Here is a 22,511-nt window from a genome sequence, read left to right on the forward strand (position 1 = left end):
TTAAGAGAAGATAACAGCGAAAAATCCTTAATAGAAAATCAGTGGAACACCAAAAGCAGCATCATTTTTACAATCTTTTAGAAAAAGAAACTTTAAAAATCCTTCTACAAACATTCCTAAAATCAATAACACTATCCCAAACAATAACAATAAAAATCTCATTAATAGACATAAGAACTTTCTATAATGGCCATAATATATTAATGGTTTTTGCGAATAAATGCCAAAAATGATCTCTAGGTATAACATAAATGTTCGACATAAATCACCAAAAACATCCAATAAATATTTTTTAAAATTCAAACCTGTTGTTTATAAAGACAGTCAATCATATGTAGTTTATAAAATATTTTGTATAAATAAAACTAAATATCATATAGTAGACAGACGCATCAGTATTTATATAGACGAATTGTTGCACACAAATCACTATAAGAAATAATAAGCCTAACACTACAACACTGGCAGAGCATCTTGCATATAAATAAACCACGTACAGCATTATTCGTAAGTAATTCGTTAATTCTGTATTATTTTAGTATAAGTTCTAGTATATAATATAGTGTTCATTGATAATGGAAATTGATAAATTAGTTCTCCTCGAACATCAGGAAGAAGCAGAACTGATTTGACTTAACAGTGGCAAGTGTGAACTTGCCGAAACGTCGTCAAAACAATGGTTTTCCTAAAATCTAAAACGCTGTGTCAAACTGTGTGGGGTGGGCATACGTCAGTTAACGCTGTCTGACGCGGTTAAAGCCCGTGTAAAGTACACTACAGAACAACGAGTCTGTCTGTTGACTTCGTACCTACGTTATCATGCAGATTATCAGACGGTATTCAACGAATTCACTACTAAGTATTCAAATAGACATGTTCCTACAAGGCAGATGGTTTACAAGTTGCATAAGAAGTTCCAACAAAGTGGGTCGGTATTAGACGCACCGCGTAGTGGTCGCCCTTCTGTGGTAGTGACAGATGAAAATATGCAACTCGTTGCGGAAACATTTGTTGAGACGCCCAAGCAATCCACAATTCGGGCATCGCTTTAATTAGGTATATCTCGCCGAAGTGTAAGTCGCATGTTAAAGAAATTAAATCATCATTGTTATCGTCCACGTTTGATACATGCGATAACGGAAGACGACTCTGATCGTAGATTGGAATTTTGCGAGTGGTATACTGGTTGCGCAGATGACGACGCAAAATTTTATAAGCAAATTCTTTGGAGTGATGAGGCGCAGTTCAAACTAAACGGACGGATTAACCGACACAATAGGCAGATGAAAACCCTCACGAAACCATTGCTTATGAGTTCTAAATCTTCCTGGAGTAACAGTGTGGGCTGGACTTCGCGCCGGTGGTCTAGTTGGTCCGTATTTTTTTGAGGGCAGCGTAAATGCAGAAAATTATCTTGAACTGCTTCAATTGAACTATCTTGATTTCAAGGGTACTTTGGAAAATAACCCAGAGTTTGCAGATATTCGCTATTTTCAACAAGACGGCGCTCCTCCACACTTCGGACTTGAAGCTCGCGAATACCTGAATGCCGAGTTTGACATGTGGATAGGAAGAAGAGGAAGAATTGAGTGGCCAGCACGGTCACCAGACATAACGCCATGCGATTTTGCTCTGCGGGGAGTACTCAAAAACAAAGTGTTCGCCACCCCATTACGTGATATTGAACATTTGAAAACAAGAATTCAAGAGGAATTCGATGCACTCCGCAACAACCCAGAATTCTTTGATAAAACCTGCAACATCGTATATAAGCGGTGTCATAGGTGCATTGAGGAAGGTGGTCTGCAGTTTAAACACAAACAGTGACTTTAAAACCTATACTAGATAATTACTTTACTAATTAATCAAATCAATAAATTAGTTTTCTGTTTAGTTTTTTTTTATTTGGTATGCAAATTGGTTAACTGACTTATGTCCATCCCTGTATGTATAATGTATATGTATAATGTATGTATAATGGGTAACAATTACCACCACCAAAATTTTTTAATGTGTTATTTTGATTAATTTTCGTAAAACTGGGAAAATCGATTTTCAAACGAAAATGTAAAACTGCCAAGTACTCCATCCTTGATACACCGTAGCACTGTTGTTTTCTCTGTCCATGATAGATTTTGTATTTCATTTCTTCTACGTCCCACGGTGTATATTACTATCTTTATTTTGAGGTTCATTTTAATCTTTCACACATAATTTGGGAAATTTAGTATATCTAATTCGAATGACTGTTTTATGTATGTACTTTTGTGTGCCAGCTCTCGAACTAATTCTATTAATAACGTAACATTGACGTGGGTAATATTCGCTTTCGCAAAACTTAATTTACAGGAAGATGAATTTAAGATACGTTTGTTTTGCCGATTTCAAGCATTTCATTTTCATATTAGCTAAGTATAGCGTCATTTGCTATTGACAGACGCGAGGGCTTCCCAAAAAATATGCTTTGCTCGGAAATTTTATTTTTAGTTATCTTTGTGGAAATGTGATGCTTCTGTTCGTTTACATTTATTTCAAAACTGAAGTAATCTGTTCTGATGAACATACTGCCTTCACGTGTCGCCAACCGTGATGTCGGATCGATTATTTATTGAATATCGAGACGTTTGGACACAATTAGCCTATAGCAGAAAGTCCTTTATATAGGGAATAAAGATATAAAAATGAAATGTAATTTGGACTTTATAAAATAAACTTAAAAACTTTAATTTTTTCAAGACAAAAAAAAATAAAACTAAGTAAGTAATACTAAGAGATGAATATGTATGTGAACAAAATAAACTACTGATAATATACTAAATAGACACGGTCCACGCATGGACATTTTTATAAATAATTGGTTTAACTGTTTATTTCTTCAAGACATTTATAGACCAGTCAAATTAGCAAAAAAGGTGAAAATACTGTCATTTAAAGTTTTATGGCGAAAAGTGATAGGTGGGGTTAATACATCAAATAAAAATAAATTAACTAGCTGAAAAGTTCCTTGAGTGATTTGGGAGTGGCGGTTAAAAGGGGGTAGATAATATCACATTTTTAACATAACCTCAAGATCAACCGAGAAAACTTAAGAAAATAGCCTTTTCTTGGATGTTTTCGTTTTTTTATTTATCCTTTCTCTAAAAGCTATTTAATTTTGATGAAACTTATAGAAAATTAACTTTAAAAAAAATTGCATGATGATTTGTTTTACTTCTGATGATGCTCATTTTCTTCATTGAAACATCTTCTTTTTGATGAAATCAAAAAACATAGTGATTCCCGTTTAAAAAAATACGTAAAAATTGAAAAACGCAAAAAATTATTTCTTTCACTTGAATTTATGCTATTTTTGAAGTGAATACTTCTTGTCGCTCGGTATGCCTGTATGTTTTTGCATGGACCGCAATCAATCTCACACGTGACCGAGAATAAATCTTTTTTATTCATCACAAACCAGTAGTTTTATTTTTACAATATAATGATAATCAAAATGAAGTAATTAAACATAAATACAAGATAATAATGAAACTGTAAATGATCAATAATATCTATATTATATTTAACAAATTTTGAAAATTACTATGATGATTAACCCTGCAATACTCGCGTGTGATACCACAATATCAGTGCAATAGCAGCGTATCCCACTTGCCGGAAAACCGCGCATGCTTTCTTATACAGCGCATGTCATACACCTGCTTCTAGGTAAGCTTTCCGCACTTCGGACATTGGACATTCCGGATTCCGGACAGTTTACTCAAGACTTTAGTGAGGTACGTATGTGTGCGTTTACTGTTAAATTATTGTTGAGGTTAAATTTGGTTCTAGGACGGATGCGTATCCCACACAACCTCCGAATGTCATAGTGTGCATAATATTTTTTGGTGAGTTATTTGTTTTTTTTTATTATATTTTGTTTTTTTTATGTGAATTATTGCTTATAGATTTAAAAAATAAGCAAGGATCCGGAAAAATGGCTGGCATGGTACAAAGAGCTAGAAGAGAAAGAAGTACTTGGAGTAGCAGATCCAGATGAAGATGATAGAGATTTTTGTTCGGAAAGTGTTCACGACACTGATTAAGAAAAAGATGCCGTGGAGGAGGATGTTCCCGAGGAAGTTATAGGGTGTTACGACGTTTTAGAAAAATTTGTCCACCACAAACAAGAACTAGAGTATATGATATATTCGAAAAAAGACCACGGCCCATAGATGATGCACCAAATGCCAAAACCATAACAGAATATTTTGAAATTTTTGCTAGCAACAACATTGTGGAAATGGTAACTGATTCTAAAAATGTATATATTAAAACCGTCAAGCCCAAGTACAATCGTGAACGAGATGCTAAACAAAGTGACCAGTGTGAAATGAGAGCTCCATTTGGAATGTTATACCTCCTAGGAGTTAGCAAAGCAGGCAGACAAAACATAACAGATTTTTAGAGAATAGACAGTACTGGGATGGACGCCATATATTGCAGGATGTCTTACAATCGGTTCCGATTTCTTCTACGATGCCTACACTTTGATGATGTCAATAGTCGTCAGGAGCGAAGGGAAACCGAAATTTTCTACCAGAAATTAGTAATACCTGGAACTGATCTCACAATTGACGAACAACTTGTAAGTTTCAGAGGTCCATGCCCTTTTACGCTGTACATACCTTTAAATCCTGTTAAATACGGCATCAAAATCGTCGCATTAGTTGACTCAAGAACGTGTTTACTGTGAACCTCGAAATATACGCAGGAACTCAACCAGAAGGCCCTTTCGACTATCGAAGAACCCATCGGATGTTGTCAAGCGACTTGTAAGTTCAATAAGAGGAACATACCATAATATAACTATAGGCAATGGGTTTGCTAACTTCCCACTAGCAGTATAACTAAAAAATGAATTCAAGCTAACTATACTCGGAACAGTAAAGAAAAACAAGCGGGAGATATACCTATAGAGTTTATAAACACCACCAAAAGATCAGACTTCAGTAGTCAGTAAAGACTGCACGTTTGTATCTTTTGTCACAAGGAAGAAGAAAAATGTCCTTGTCCTATCCACAAGCCATGCAAATGACAGAGAAGGATACTGGCAAACCAACAATCGTACGTTCGGGGTCGATGTTGTAGATCAAATGTGTGGTTCTTATATTATCGCCTGAAACAGTAGGAGATGGCCCTTAAATATCCTTTTTGATATTATGAATATAGCATGAATAAATGCTTAGTACTATTTCAAATAAATAACTCGAACCTGAGTGTTGTACGGCGCGATTTTTTACGCAGCTTAGCTTTGGACCTGATGAAGCCGCAGATTAGAAAGAGATTTTGCGCTCCTAATGTTTCGAAACGATTGAGGGAAAATGCGGATTTTTTACGTGGAACCGAAGAACACTCGGAAGAAGCTTCGACTTTTGCAGAAACAACTACATACCAACCAAAGAGGACCAAAACAGGAAATAGTAGATGCTACATATGTCCTTGAAAAAGAGAAAAAAGGATAAGCAATCTTTGCAATAATTGGATCTGCAAAGAACATCAGAAAGAATCACCGGTCGTCTGCTTAAGATGCGCAAATGCAAACGAGATGAATGATCTGGTTATCATTTTATGAAATTTTCATTTTTGAAATGTATTTATTTGCTTTTAACAAAATATGACGTCTAATAAATATTCCATAAAAACAAACTTTGTTTTATATTAAAACGGCGATTGAATATATATTTTAGACCTAATTTATCCTGGGACGCACGTGTATCTCACGCGACCGCTAATGTAACAAGTTGCTATGCGAGTATTCCAGGTTTAAACAAAATTTTTGAAAAAAAAGAGACTTGAATTTTTAAACTTTTGGATTTTTTGATGAACATTACTATTAGGGTATATTTTCACCAATTTTTATAAAAATTGAATATTGTTCTGAAGCTATTTTCTTGAGGTATTTTAAAGTTTTTATGGTAAAAAAATTTACTATTTTAATGAGAATAAGCCACAATTAAAGGTTAAAATAAGTTTATTGACGTTTTAATATCCACTTCGGAAATCGTTCTCAAAATACAAACATTAATAATTTTAACAATTTTTTTTTACTGAGTAGTCATTTTTGTGTTTTTTTTGTGCAAGTTGTGGATCTAACCCAATAAAAATACAAATGTTTAGATCTCACCTTTGCATATAAAAATATTTTGCACGTCGATGTAATTATAGTTCAGTAAACTTCAAAATCGTACTTTGGACTTGGGCCAGTATTTCGTCAAATAAAAATAAAGCACCAATACATACACTTCTGCCTACGGTAGTGCTTCTACTAGGCACTGCGGTAGGCAATCACCAAATATTCACGCAGAAATTGTTTTATCCACATCTAAACAAACCGTCCTCAGACGAGGACGCTGGTTGCTAAAGGGGTAATGGCCTTCCTGGCCTCCCATATCGTTTATTGGAATGCTAGAACAAATTCTATTATTCTTCTTCTTCAAGTGCCCTGTCCGTTGCGAACGTTGGCTATTAACATGGCAATTCTGATCTTGTTTGCGGCGCTTCTGAATAGTTCGACCGATGTGAGCCCGAACCACTTCCTCAGATTTTGGAGCCACGAGTGTCTTCTCCTGCCTGGCCCTCGCTTACTGTCTATTTTTCCCTGGACAATCCAGTAGACGGTACTTATCGTGTCTCAATATGTGGCCTAGATATTCAAGCTTTCTTTGTTTAATTGTATTCACGATTTCTTTCTCCTTTCCGATTCTTTGGATTACCTCTATGTTGGTGACATGTTTGGTCCAGGATATACGAAGAATGCGTCGGTACACCCACATTTCGAATGCTTCTAGTTTTCTCGTGAGCGTCTCCGTCAGCGTCCAGTCCTCCACACCATACAGTAAGATCGGAAAAATGTAGCATTTAACTAGACGTAGTTTTAGGGGAAGAGACAAATTCCTGCTTATGAGGAGCTTTTTCATATTGCTAAATGCTGCTCTAGCTCGTTCTATTCTCGCCTTAATTTCTGTGGCCTGTTCCCATTTTGCATTTACGTTGGTGCCAAGGTACACATAAGATTCTACATGGTCAATTAGTATGTTACTTATCCGTAACTGTCGAGTAGGCTGTTGCTTCCTGCTTATCATCATCCACTTTGTCTTCTTGAAATTGAGGCTCAGGCCGTATTCCTCACTAACTGAATAAACTCTTTCCATTACCTGCTGTAATTCGTCTATGGTACTGGAAAGGATCACCGAGTCGTCGGCATATATCATTCTATTATTAAATGAAGAAATTACCAAATAACATAACCCAATTATTCAGATCAGAAAATTATCAAATTTTGTACAAGCATATTTTTTGTATTAGTTTGAGGTTATAACCTATGTTTTTTTCCGTATGTTTAAAGTCTATCCAAGGTACACCTGTCTCATGTAAATGCTCTAATCGACCACTGAGCATCAAATTGTATCCCAGTCTTATATCCCAAATTATATTAAATAAAAAAGATGACATAAAATTAAAAAAAAAACTAAATAAACAATTGCGAGATTATAAAAAAGAAAGGAAAAAAAATAAAACAACAACAAAAGAAAACAGTCCAAAATAGGATGAATATTTAATACGAAAAAAAAAACACTAATTATGTATCTTTGTAAAATAAGATCACTCCTTTAGAGCTTCTCATAAAAAGTACAAAAGAATGCAATAAAGGTAAGATGACGAATGGACTTCGAAGCAAATAATACTCAACACACACACATACAATTAATTGTGGTTTAATCCCATCTAAAAAATATATTAGTGTAAAACATGACACAAGAAAATACTTTCATAATCAAAATCGGTAAGATAGTTTCGAAACAAATTCAGATTTCTGCTTTAATCTGGAGCCTTCTAAAAATTGCAAGGCATGGCCAGACGATGATAAAGATGTTAATAGAGACATGGGGAATCTAAAATTTGCATTCCACGACATGTCTATTCATCTAAGCAGAAATCCTTAACGAATTTGTTTCTCGTACTCATACAGAGTAGATCCGAATAAAATGAAAAAGACAGAAAAGATTTGATTTCTCGTTCAAAGCGTCTATGTATCTATTGATACGTATTTCGACTTAATAAGTCTCATCAGAATAGTTATTCATAGCCGTTCTTAACGTGAAAAATAATCTTCTTTGTCTTATAAGGAAGCAACAATAACATGGCTTCGATATGGACGCAATAGCGACATCTGATAGAAAAATCGGTAAGATAGTTTCGAAACAAATTCAGATTTCTGCTTTAATCTGGAGCCTTCTAAAAATTGCAAGGCATGGCCAGACGATGATAAAGATGTTAATAGAGACATGGGGAATCTAAAATTTGCATTCCACGACATGTCTATTCATCTAAGCAGAAATCCTTAACGAATTTGTTTCTCGTACTCATACAGAGTAGATCCGAATAAAATGAAAAAGACAGATAAGATTTGGTTTCACGTTCAAAGCGTCTATGTATCTATTGATACGTATTTCGACTTAATAAGTCTCATCAGAATAGTTATTCATAGCCGTTCTTAACGTGAAAAATAATCTTCTCTGTCTTATAAGGAAGCAACAATAACATGGCTTCGTTATGGACGCAATAGCGACATCTGATAGAAAAATCGGTAATATAGTTTCGAAACAAATTCAGATTTCTGCTTTAATTTGGAGCCTTCTAAAAATTTTTGCTTAGATTTGCCATTTCTGCTTAGATGAATAGACATGTCGTGGAATGCAAATTTTAGATTCCCCATGTCTCTATTAACATCTTTATCATCGTCTGGCCATGCCTTGCAATTTTTAGAAGGCTCCAGATTAAAGCAGAAATCTGAATTTGTTTCGAAACTATCTTACCGATTTTTCTATCAGATGTCGCTATTGCGTCCATATCGAAGCCATGTTATTGTTGCTTCCTTATAAGACAGAGAAGATTATTTTTCACGTTAAGAACGGCTATGAATAACTATTCTGATGAGACTTATTAAGTCGAAATACGTATCAATAGATACATAGACGCTTTGAACGTGAAATCAAATCTTTTCTGTCTTTTTCATTTCACTTTCATAACCATTTTGAATGAATAAATGCAGTAGTTAGCTAAAAAAGTTAAAAGTAGTTAAGGTCTTACCGTACGTTTTTTTTTGTTTCAGGGAGCTTACAGGATCACTTTGTATAATGAAACTAGCACCGAAGCTATTTCTTCTGCTTTTCTCTATTGTCGGAGGTTCAAGTAAAGAGAAAAATTCTACCTCGAAACACTTACCCAAATGTGTTGGTATAGTTTCATGTGGCTGTAAGTATTGCTGAAATTTTCCTATATTGTATATGTTTTTATCTGTTTACATACGGAGATTTTGATATTTTTTTTATTTGCTATTTAACACAAAGTAAATATTTCAAATTTTCTTAAATGAAGTTTTGGACGCCTGGAGATCACAACATACTGCAGATAAAATCGTACGATTTTACGACCAAATAGACGCCTTCAGTACTTCAATCCCAAAGTAAGCTCGAGAGCACGCTTATTGGTGGGTGTGTTCTCGAGCTTACCTTGGGAATGAACGTAGTATAGATACATATCACATCAATAAATACATATACCCCAGTCTTTCTGAGAAAAATCATCAATTTCACGATTACATTTTAGAGAAAAACAGTTCAAATAAAAGTTGTAGATATTAAAAAGTTCTTTCATTTGTGAGCTTCTAAATTAAAATACATAGAACTTGCAAACAATTGTAAATTCGAATAAAACAACAGAACATAATTTAAAATATATATAAAAGAAAAAAAAAGTTGTTTTTGTCTCTAATTGGGTCCCTAAAAACGTCTTGACGTCATGTAGTAAGATTGTTCAAGGATCGGCGCTATTAATTTAATTACGTTTGACAATCGTTTATTTGCTGTAGCCATTTTATGATTTATCTTAGTTTTATAAATCTTAAGATAGTTTCTGTGTACTATATATTTCATAATATTTGAGTCGTTTTGTTGGCAATTTTTTAAAAAGGGATTTTTTTTAAAGAGGGTTTTTCCAAAGGTCAGTCTGATAACTTACCCATTGTAAATATGTTTATGCTGGCCACTTATTTTAAAAACGGTGAAATTTTTTCCGTGGGAGACGAACGGGGAGTTAAAGCAGATAATTAAGTATATACTCCCATTATATTAATTTTATTTTTATAAGTGGGCGTTCAAGTATTACGTATCGCAATTTTTGAAAGTTTTTCCCTCCCTACATGTAACGCACCGTAATTACCAAAAAATCGGTAAAATAACTTTATTGTTTTAATCATATTTGCGATAATAGTAAATAAAACAAGAGGTTTCTAATTTGCAATATTAAACTTTTACTGGTAATTTTACAATACATTTTTGGCTTCATCCCTTATGGTTTTTCTCATTCATTTCTCATAAATTCATTAACTAATATATTTATTTCTGTATTTGGCAATACAAATAGAAACTCAAGTGTAACTGAAATAAAACATTTTGCTCAAATTAAAATCATATAATCATCATCATTCTGGCTTTACAACCCTGAGTGGGTCCTAGCCTCCTCAAGAATTTCTCTCCAGTCGTCCCTTTACATTGCCTTTCTCCGCCAATCACGTATTCCCATATTTCTCATGTCTTCATCGATGTTACCAAGGAACCTTGTTCTGGTTCTTCCTCTTCATCTCTAGCCAATGAGTCTATTAAGGAGCGTTTTTCTATCTGGGTTTTTTTTTACCCATCCGTATTACATGCTCTATCTACCTCAGACGTCCTATCTTAATATGTTTTACGATATCAGGTTCCTGGTATATTCTATAAAGTTCGAAGTTGTCTTTATTTTTTGTTAGAATTCAGGTCTCTGAGTCATATGTTAGGACTGGGTGTATTATTGTTTTGTAGAGTTTTATTTTTGTATTTCTCGATATAATTGTGGATTTACGAAGGAGATTGAGCCCAAAATAGCATCTGTTAGCCCTGTAAATTCTGCGGTTTATCTCTGCGGCAGTATTATTTTCAGTGTTAAGGAGCGGTCCAGGTATACAAATTCGTTCACTGCTTCGATGACGTCGTTTTCTATAAGTGGTCGTAGGATTTGTGGTTTCGTGCTTATTTTCATATACTTCGTTTTGTAAGTGTTTATTATTAAACCCATTTTTGTAGCTGATCCATTTTGAAAATCCATCGGAGTTAAAGCATGGAGAAGAGTTGCCAGAGACAGGGGCGAATGGAAGATTGTTCTGAAGAAGGCTTTGGCTCATAACGAGCTGTAATGCCACTGATGATGATGATGTAGCTGATTCTTTTAATGCTACATACGCCTCTCGTACAGCGTTTTCCGTTCTCCCAACAATATGGATATCATCAGCATAGGCAAGGATTTGCACTGATTTATTATATATTATGAACCGGTGGTTGTGATTTGTGACATGTATTACTTTTTCCAGAGCCAGATTTGAACAGTATACAGGAGAGGGGGTCTCCCTGGCTCATTTGTTTTAAAAGGTTCAGACAGTTCCCCCTGAATTCGTACTCTACATTCAACTTTTTCAAGAGTTAGTTTTGATAAATTTACCAACTGATTGGGTATTCCTAGCTCTTTCATTGCTTTGAACATTTCTCTTCTATTGACAGAGTCGTAGGCTGCTTCTATAGTCGTAGTCTATAAATATGAGATGAGTATCAATGCCCTATTCCAGTGTTTTTTCCAAAATTTGTTTCAGGGTTGCAATCTGATGAATTGTCGATTTACCACCTCTGAAAGCAGCCTGGTATTTTCCTACTATCCGTTCTGCATATGGTGCCATACGGTGACATAGTACTGATATCTCCTTTTTTATATATGGTGTAAGTGTAAAGTATTAAAATATTCCAATTATTGAGGAGGGATTTCTGTGTCCATATTTCTTTTATACACTGCTGTAATGACATTATGGTATCATGGCCACCATCTTTATACAAACCAAATAAAATTCTTTATTTTCTTTCTGACAAACAGTTTGTATAGAATTAGTCACAAATATACATTGCTAAAAACTAAACACTAAACTAGACTAAACAAGACATGAAATGAATTTAATAGCTAAATAAAACTACAGTTTCCTTGTTGTTAATAGGTCGCCATTTTGACTTCTGCATTGTCTTGTGGTTGCCTTGAATTTTTTTCTGTTGATGTTAACTGTCTTACACAATGCTCTCAGTTCTTTCTCTCTGTTGAGTCTTTCTATATATTTAATTTCCTCATTTAGGTGGTTACGTTGTTTTCTTTTGTGTATCCTCTTTTCTTCTCTTCTCTTTGTCTGGCAATTCTCTACAGTTGTTCTTTATATATTTTTTTTTTCTTTCTTGCATTCATCGTCAAACCAATGATTTTAACGGGCACAAATTTCTGTTCCTATTTCATCTTTCGCTGCTGCTTCAATGTCTTCCTTTATTCCGGTCCAGTAGGTGTCTATATCTGTCTGGCCTTCTTCATTTACATTTTGATTCCTTAGCCTGTTGGTGATGTTTTACGAGTACCATTATGCAATTGTCGCATCTCGCAGTTTTTGTACATTCCATTTTTTTGTATCCATTTTTATTATCTGGTGTTTGAAATTCTAGCCCTTAATGTTAAGATCACTAGGCAATCATCTGAGTCTATATTTGCTTCTCTATAACTTCTGCAGTTTATTACTCTGTTCCATGCCTTGAATCAATTAAGATGTGATCAATCTGACTCATTGTTCTTCCATCAGGAGAGGTCCAGGTTACCTTGTGTATGTTCTTGTGTTCAAAATAGGTGCTAGCGACTGTCATATTGAGTGCTGCTGCTAAGTTTATCAGTCGTAATCCATTATCGCTGCTGATGTTGTGTAGGCTATGCTTTCCTATCGTGGGCATGAAAACTCGCTGTCGTCCTATTCTATCATTCATGAATTAAAATCGCATTTTTAACAAAAATTAGAAATAAAATCACGAGGTAGGTATCTTCTTCTTTCTGTTCTTCAGCGATGACATATTTTGCATTTGATCGTTCTTTGACGTAATTTTAAGTTGTAAGCTGTGGTCACAGAAAAATGATTTCATTTTTCGAAACTTTGTGTGAGCTGCTTCAATTCTGCACTTGATCTCTTTACTTGGATCTAGTTGGTCTTCAATGTAGCATCCCAAATATTTAAAGTTAGTAACTTTCTGAAGATTTTGTTGATCTATCTGTAGTGAAGTACTGTGATGAGGTTGGCGACTGAAATAATAAATTTTGTCTTAGAAACATCTATAATCTCTATCATCAATGACTTTGGTTCTAAATATGTTCTTAATTTACTTCACCCTATCGAAAGCCTTTTCGTAATCGACGAGAGCCACATAAATGAAGCGTGCATTTCCATAACGTAGTAAGTGCCAAATTATAAATTTTTCAGGAGGAGTAAAAAACAGTTTTTTATCGAACATGTTTATTTCTTATAATGTAACATACTGAAAAAGGATTAGTTTAAAGGTATTATATAATACAAACATACCGCAAAGGAACAATAAACAAAGCTTACTTAAAAAAAATTCAAAAATCTGTCTAAGGTCAAAACGTTGCAAGTGCCATCAGGTTTGCAAGTCAAAACTTTTTAAGTGCCAGATTTTTAACCGTTGTTTCCTACAGTAGAAACTTGCCCTGGTTGACCTAAGTTTTCTTTAAAATACTTCTTGGCATCATCGTGAAGATAAGGGAGCATTTTTTCAATATCTGTTCTTTTTTTCTCTGGGATACCAAAGTGAGTTCTAGTTTTTTGAAGGTCTATGATTTTAAAGTCTTCTAATGTAACTCCAGATTTGAGTACATTGGTCTCACTCCATCCAGCGAGCTCACTATGTCCTTTAGCCACCATCACCGTACCAAATTTCTCTCTTGTAAGACGAAGCTGCGTAGCTGTTGAAATTCCTAACTTCTTTGTGTTCAGTTTATCACAGGCAACGGTTTTGAAATCATAAAAGTCCTTAAACACCATGCACGAGAATGGATTTTTCTGGGCCGCACTAGTAATGATGTTAACAACATTCATCAATGTATAAGCCTTACACACTTTTTTACGTTTTTCTATGATTGCGAAATCTCTGTCATATCGTTTATGAATAATTTCCTCAAAAACGTTATTTGCTAGTATGGTCAAATACATGGCGATCATGAACTGATTTTTATTTTGACCCCCACAATTATCCGACCACAAAATAAGCTTTTTCTTTCCGTGATTGCCAATTTCCTTAGTAAGGTAAGTATATAAACAGGAGCTAATTTCCAAGGCACCCCTTCCCCCAAAGTCCTCAGTCCATAAACACATGAATCCCTTTCCTGTGATGGAATCGTGAATTCCTAAGTTACACACTGCAAGCTGTTGTGAATAGTACATTTCGGAGTGAGTTAATTGGGGAATGTACATTTGCTGCTGCATATCGAAGGAAAGAACATAGCAATTACTTGTACATGCATTTTTGGTCTCAGTTGACATTGCTTTTGTAGCAGCCTCTGCTCTCCGATGGTGAAGCTCCTGTTCTGTTACAGCAGCTTTATCTCCTGATTTTATTTGAACAGCCAAACTATCACATGTGGAGCATGTATCTACTTTAGGCCTTGCAAAAGATAAGTTAAATTTTGATATAAAAATTTCATTATACCATTGTCTAGTCACTGGTGGTTTGTTAGGCGGCTGATAATCCGCACAATATTTCTCTAAAAATGCACGGTACATTCTACTTACGTTTAAATCCGGTGACAAGAAGAGCTTATCCGGAGTTTTCGCCCTTGCGTAGTGGCTCTCAATTTTTGGAAAACTTTCGATATGCTCTATAATCTTGTTAGTCCAGACAGTCTTGAAAATATTTTGTCGAGCCCCTCCTCGTTTTTCTGACATATCCATTTTACCATCAAGAATTTTTTCTCCCAAAAGTTGCACTCTTCTTGGAGTTACGGCAAACGTACTACAAAATGTTTTGAGGCAAACCCTTATTTCAGATCCTCCAGGCAAAAGTAAATGGTAGGTGAAAGAGTGCTTTCTCCTACTTTCACTGGGATGTTCGTACTGACCATGACGTCTCCTTTTGATTAATTGGGGATGAATAAACCTTTGTAGGTAACTTTGCTGCTTACTATAATCAGCCATTTCATAGAAATGATTGTACAACTCAACAAGGTATTCCAGTCTTATGGATCTACATGCTAGTGGACACTTGCATTTTACCTAAAACAATTTTGGATTATTTAGATAGATTTAAACAAAAAAAAATTATTTATGTTTTAACGTCTATTTAGATAGGTATCTCTTTAAACCATACTTACATCAGCTGGTGGCATTTTCTTTGTAACGGTCTTTGTATTGACTAGAGAAACATATTCTTCGCCAGAGTTTCTCATTTTCTTGGTTTTATTTTTTTTCCAACTATCAACAACTCTTCTTTTCTTTTTGGACCGTTTTTCTGTAGTTTCATCCATATTCGTTCCAAATACTTATGTTTAAACCCAACCCAACACGTCCAAACAAAAATAATTTAGTAACTGATGCGCCACTCTACATTTAACAGAATTGCACTACGATACTTACAACGTTATGACTTGCACCGCTACTTTATCCCCACTTTTCACGCCGTCGCTAGCCATATCGACATGAAATAAATTTTAGGCGATGGAACATGGCACTTGCAACTCATTTAACTTAAAAAAACCAAATGAGGCATATTGGCACTTACAACGTTATGGAAATGCACGCTTCAAATATCTTTACGTTGATCGCGGCATTTTTGGAGATGTGATTAGATTTAATATCTGCTCCAGGGTATATCGTAACTGTACTCAATATTTTCCTCAATATTTTGTTGATAGGAATGGACGAAAGAGATAGGTATTTAAAAAACAATTCAATTGGAGTTACTAAGTACTCCTCTGTCCATAGGTGTGACAGACACTCAGATGCTTTCAATACTGGCATCCGGAGAGCAGACGAAGTGGGTTCTGGAATTATTAAACCACTTGCATCTATTTCGTCTTGGTTGAGCCAATTAGCATCCTCAGGCGATGTGTTATTGTTGTGCATAATGCTGAGAACCTCATTTGCCCTTTTAGCAGTAAGCAAGTCGCTGTCGGATGCACTAGTGTGGGATTTGAAATAGATCCTACTGGTTACACATATTCTGTTCTTGAGGTCGCATTGCCGTGATGGACAAAAGCAATCGTAGGGTACCTGCTTAAATGATTTCAATGTAGGCGACAGTTCAAATTAAAACCTCACAAGAAGTGGTGAAACCTTGCATGATCCTTTATCTAACTGACTAAGTTCCACGAGCAGCTTACTTGAGATTTGAAGGATTGGGCAGGCTGACTGCAGGAAATCCTGAAAGACAGATTTTAATGCACTCTTTAGTTTAAAATTCGTCTGGGCATTTAACCCTGCGGCAGTCGCATCTTTTATTTTCGTTAGAGCGGTCGCGCTGCGGTCCTTAGGTCCGCATGATGAACTATCAGTTGTTTCGTGAGAATATGTTGTCTGTCATACAAAACAATTAAAATAAAACAAATTTTATTAAAAATTAAAATTTTATATAAATGAATTGTATTGATTCAACAATTTAGAAAACAAAAACGATATTCTTCTTTAGACATCCTCTAAAGGGATGTAACATTTCGTCTATGGTAATAAATTCTTTAACACAATAGTTTTTTTGGCATTTTTCGACAAATTTACTGTAAATGTCTCTAATGGCGGCAAGTTTGTCTGACGTTTCACGGTCTCTTCTTGTCCTAAAGTCGTCAAATCGCAGAGACCGTAATAGAAATAAAAACCTTCTATAACTAAAGACGGCTCTAAGTATCATAATTCCTGTACCGTCTTTTGCTCATAGCTCTAAAACATTGACATGGTTTCCCTTTTTTATAGAAATTAAAAAAAGTACACCAAAAAGGGTGTATTTCATCTCGATTGGTAGGTTTGCCATCTCTCGGTCTTGAATACTTCATAACTACTTTTTCCCGAATAAATAAGTTAGTCGATGTAACAGTTTCGTCAATCATTTCAATAGAAATAAATTTTAAAAATGCTTCCATCTTTGAATATGTCTCTTTGGCATGTATAGTTGGCCTAAGTGATATTTTGACAATATTTTAAATTTAGTTTTAGTACCTGATACAAGCTCATTACTACTCCATATTGTATCATTTTATTTTTACCTATATAAAATCTGTTTTTTTCATCTTCTACCTCATTCGATCTCATGTCCATATCTATCTCCATAACTTCCTCTTCAAATTTAATTTCAGGTAGCTCGGACTCACTCTCATCAGAAATATGATCAATGTGCTCCTCTTCACCGTCGCTTTCAACACTAAAATCCACTATTTCTTCGTGATCACTCCATATAATATGTGCTGCTATTTCTTCCAGCTCATCCTGACGTAAAACTTTACAATTTGTAGCATTTTTGTTCCTAAAAATATCTATACGTAATACCGTTTGCTTTGTTTCACGAAAAATACGGTCATATAAAAATAACTAAAATCACTTACAGGATCAGTCGCACAAGGGAACAGAGGTCCGAAAAAACGTACTACTCTGTATCAAAGACTGATACACACTGAAGGCAATTTTCTAGTCGGGCGATGTCGGTATAAAGTGTTGCCCACCATCGTCAGGAAAGCATACCTAGGGACATCATTCGATATAATGATGAATATGTAAACATTTTCAAAATGTATCAACAGTGCGGACCTCGGTTCTCCGACGCGACTCCCGCAGGGTTATACCATGCCAGATTAAGTTCTGTTGGATCCCGAAAGCTATCTTCAGGCTTTCTGTATTCCGTCTAAACATCGTAGTTGTCAATTTTCATGTTTTTTTTTTCAACTTTTGATGACATTACTAGAACCTTCAAAAACTTGTATAAGATTTTTACGCGAAATCGATGATTTTTCACAGATAGACTGTGGTAAAGCGAGTACATTCGTCTTAGAAATTTTATAATACATATATTTATTTTAGCTACGTAAGAGGTTAAAAAATAATTATTTTGTGATATTTCTCAAACAATTGCATAACTGTCTGTATAATTAAGTTTTAATTTGTTCTTTTGCAGATACTATGCCCGAGGGAGATATAACTTTAAAGTATGGAGAGCCACTACAAATAACATGTTATATTTATGACGAATACGTTGAGAAATATACTAATGCTAGCTCAAGGCTTTATTTCACTAGAAATAAAACAATATTCGATCCAAATAATGGAACAGTAAGTATAATTCTCAAACCTAGTAACATTGCAAGACGTATCGCGTATTTTAAGTTCAGACACACGCGTCGTATTGTAAGCAGCACAAACATTACAGATATGGTTTTGTTAATAACGATATTCTCCCACACAATAACAATTAAGGTCAAAGAAATCGGTTTCAAAAATCCTTTTGCCAACATCAAAACCTCTTTAGTGGAACGGAATCAGTCAGATGATGAATATAATCTTTACTGTAACGGAACTACTAAACAAATTCAACAAATCAATTCCGAGAAGGTGGTCAGAACGACACGATGGAATGATCTAAAAGAAGAATTCAGTAGTCTTAAAAATATATGATGTACAATTTCATATATATCTTTTTACTTAAAAATGTCCAATTTTAACTTACTTTATTGGTGCAACAACTGTAGTTTTTGCTCGGAGGACGCAAATACCAATTTGCAAGGATTTGCTTCCTTATTTTGTGACATGTGTACAATATTTTTTAATCGATTATTTTTAGAAGGGAAAAGCTATCAATAGCGAATATTATTTTGCGTTATTGGTACATTTGAAAAGAAGACTCTGCGAAAAACGGTCACAAATGAAGAGGAAAAGCTGTTCTTTCATCAAGACAATGCCCTCTGTCACAAATCGATTGCAACGATCGACTGGCAAGGTTGGAGGCATAGTTTGGAGGAAGCCCAGGCTCGCTTTGGACTGTAGCGCCGTTGGAGAGAGAGAGAGAGAGAGAGAGAGAGAAATAGGAGATAGAGAAAACTTAATTTGTAGCTTCACACAACTTCATAGTTTCTTCTGACTCAAGAATATTAAGTCTTTGACCAGGAGAACGAGACAGAAAGCGTTGTTTAATGATTGATTGTAAAAAATGTTAAAACTGAAATGCTACAAAAGGTGATATTGAAAACCTTACAAGCTAATATGGCAAAAGGGCAAAAATATATTAAGGGTGACTCATGAGCAACTGTACATTCTCCGACCTCGTATGAAGCACCTATGAGGAATAACAAATGACCATTAGACAGTCTCTGCTCCCATTATTTAATCACATACAGGGAGTGTGATGAATTTTGACTGAAAGGGTTCCCCCCATAAGATAGGCAAAATACCGCAGTAACAGAATTCAATTTTTTTTTCATTTTTTTACGTTGTATGTGATTACAAAATAAGACTCAGCGCGATTTTAGCCCGACACCCCCTCCCTATACCACCTACCCCCAAAAACGTCACTTTTTATTCAGGTTGTGTCGATGTCAAAAAATATGATTAACATGCAGCCATGAAAAGTAAAAATATGAGAAAATTGATTCGGATTGTGTCGATCTCAAAAATTATGATTAACTCCGCTAAAACCCTTAAAAACCGTGAAAAACATGGTCTTTTGGGGAGTTTAAAGGCGTTTCGCTTAATTTTTGAATGTCTTAAAGGCCTCATATAATTTAGAGTATACTAAAAAAACAGTATTTTGAATTTTCGAAATTTTTAAATTGATTTCAAAAATTGACGTTTTCGAGGGTAGGGGGAGAGGTGGCGGTGTAAAAAATTGCGCTTAACCTTATTTTTTAATTACACAGAACGTAAAAAAAATGAAAAAAATGAATTCTGGGAGTGAGGGCATCTTAAGGATGGGTAGGTGCCCTTTCTATTCGTCACAACATTTGAATGGTAAGTTCGATGTGTCTCATATTTTGGTCAAACGGTACACTATTACCACCTAATCAACTGATTTATTTAAAATAACAAAAAGCAGGCTTGTTTTATTCATAAAAAAACTTTCACCCTGTATACGGTTTTTTTTACAAATTGGAGAAATAAGCAATTAAAATGGCATTTTTATTTTTTCTCCACACAAATTATTAATTTTTCATTAAAAAAAAAATGAATTATGAATTAAAAGTTTGGCAAAGGGAATTTTAGATTTAAGAAATTGTAGCTTTTCTTGCAAAAATTAAATTTTCAAATTTTTAAACTATTTGGTGATCGAGTATCTCTATTAAAATTTTCCACAAAGTCACCAGAAAGAATTTTAGCCACATTTGCTAAAAAGAAATATCCTTCATTTTTTTGTAATACGTTTTTAAATTCTTCTTTTATTTTCCCCCGAGAGCTACTAAGTATTACTAGAGTAATAGTGAGTATGCTAGTTACTAGGTTGGATTGATATAAAACTAGCCTTTGATAGAAAAAATAAGTTTTTTGGAATTAAATCGATTTATTTCTCAACATAGTCCCGTTTTAGCTCGATACACTCAGTAAGACGATGGTCCATTTTTTTTTATCCCATCTGAATAGTACTTTTGCTCGAGCTCTTCAAAATAGGCCGAAGTTTCAGCGACGACTTCATCATTTGTTGCGAAACGGCGTCCTCCGAGCCATTTTTTTAGGTTTGGAAACAGGAAAAAATCGCTGGCGGCAAGATCTGGGGAATACGGTGGGTGTTCAACCAATTTATAGCCCGATTCGTGTAATTTTGCCATGGCGACGGCCGATCGGTGAGCCGGTGCATTGTCTTGGTGAAAGAGCACTTTTTGCGTTCCAAACCGGGGCGATTTGGACGCAATTCTGCATCGAATCGATCCAATAATGCTGCGTAGTACTCACCATTGATTGTTTTTCCTTTTTCCAAGTAGTCGATGTGGATGATGCCCTTCGCATCCCAGAAAACAGTCGCCATCACTTTGCCGGCCGAATGTGCACTCTTTGCCTTCTTCGGCGGCCCTTCGCCGCGTTTGCGCCACTGTTTCGACTGTTCTTTGGTTTCTGGTGTGTAATAATGCACCCAGGTTTCATCAACGGTGATAAATCGGCGAAAAAAATCCTTCGGATCGCGCCGTATCATCGTCTCCGAAAGTGGTCACACGTTTTTGAATTTGATCGATTGTCAGCAAACGCGGCACCAACGCGCGGATAGCTTTTTCATGTCCAAATGGTGGTGAATGATGTTGTGTACGCGTTCAGTCATGTTGTGACTTCATTTGGCCTCCCGGGCCGCTCATCATCAAAAACACTCGTACGACCACGAACAAATTCAGCTTTCCAAAATTTTACTGTTGCTAACGAAGGTACAACCTCACCATAAACTTCGTCCAGGTCGGCTTTGACTTGCACATTCGTTTTACCCTTTTTGTGGAGGAACTTAATCACCGAACGATACTCGACTTTTTCCATTTCTCCGAAAACACAAAATTTGCTTGCTTTGACGGCTGTAAAAACCAAACTAATTGTTTTTAAAACTTAAAATTTTGACAGACGTCATGTCATGAATGGCAAATGTCAACACCGAAACCAAGTCGGTATCAAGTAGCGCCATCTATCAAAGCCTAGTTTAATATCAATCTATCCTCGTAGAATGAATGCTTTTAATTGATGATTGTGAACACCTATGAACTGCAATTTATTGAATCAAAATGCACTCGATACTATCTCTGTAAATTTTTGTATAAAATAGAATATAATAGAATTCTCAATGATAATGTGAGTTTACGTTGTCTTTTTTTTCTAGGTTTCCAGTCCCCACTTGCCACCAATTAGCTACAATAGTTCTTTTATAACTCCATATGATAAAGTTGATCTAAATGATGAAACTGTAAGTATATGATTAATTTAATGTTTAATTTTTTTTATAGTCATTTTTTAATTCCTTAAACTTTCCACCTCATGAATATTTCAAAAAATTCTAGCATACGTTTTATTTCATCTTTGATGTTTTAATTTTAAAATTAAATTATAATTTTTTTTACACAAAACCACATCAACCGCGCAGGGTTATTAGTGGATACAACAAATACATGAAATATTACATTAAATACAGTGGCGCACCCAGAATTTGTCTTAGGGGGGGGTTTTGAAATTTTTTTATGCTACCTCCATTTTGAGTCACTAAAATTTGGGTTTTAGTTTAATTTAAAGTACTAAAGATAGCAGTGCCAAAGATTCAGGTATCTATTATTCTGCCTACCAACTAAAACCACCCTCTCTTACTTGTGCGCCGTTGACTGTCGCACGTACCATACCCCGAAAGTGGGGTGGCCACTGTAAGGCTGACGACATTTTTGGAACACTCCCTTCTCTTATCTAGATCTTATCTATTGTTCTGAAGCTATTTTCTTGTGGCATTTTAAAATAATAACTATTTTAATGGGAATAAGCCACAATTGAAGGTTAAAATAAGGTTATTGACGTTTGACATTAATCCAACTTGTAAATAAAATACATTTTGAAGTCGGCTATCGCCGTATTCCCGTTCTCCTCAGCCAATCCTCCC

General features: G+C 35.1%; 1 protein-coding gene across 2 annotated transcripts in view; it reads left to right on the top strand.

The window, feature by feature from the left end:
* LOC140452235 (cytokine receptor-like) overlaps positions 1–22,511 on the top strand; it is a 153,186-nt gene that overhangs the window by 42,004 nt on the left and 88,671 nt on the right. For both annotated transcript variants that reach the window (XM_072546372.1, XM_072546373.1), the window contains exons 2-4: positions 9,152–9,294; positions 18,087–18,241; positions 21,750–21,833. In XM_072546372.1, the coding sequence (XP_072402473.1) occupies positions 9,177–9,294; positions 18,087–18,241; positions 21,750–21,833 (357 nt within the window). In that variant the 5' untranslated portion in view covers positions 9,152–9,176. The remainder of the gene's footprint in view (positions 1–9,151; positions 9,295–18,086; positions 18,242–21,749; positions 21,834–22,511) is intronic.

This window comes from Diabrotica undecimpunctata, chromosome 10 (assembly GCF_040954645.1).
Source record: "Diabrotica undecimpunctata isolate CICGRU chromosome 10, icDiaUnde3, whole genome shotgun sequence".
In the NCBI taxonomy this organism is placed as follows: domain Eukaryota; kingdom Metazoa; phylum Arthropoda; class Insecta; order Coleoptera; family Chrysomelidae; genus Diabrotica; species Diabrotica undecimpunctata.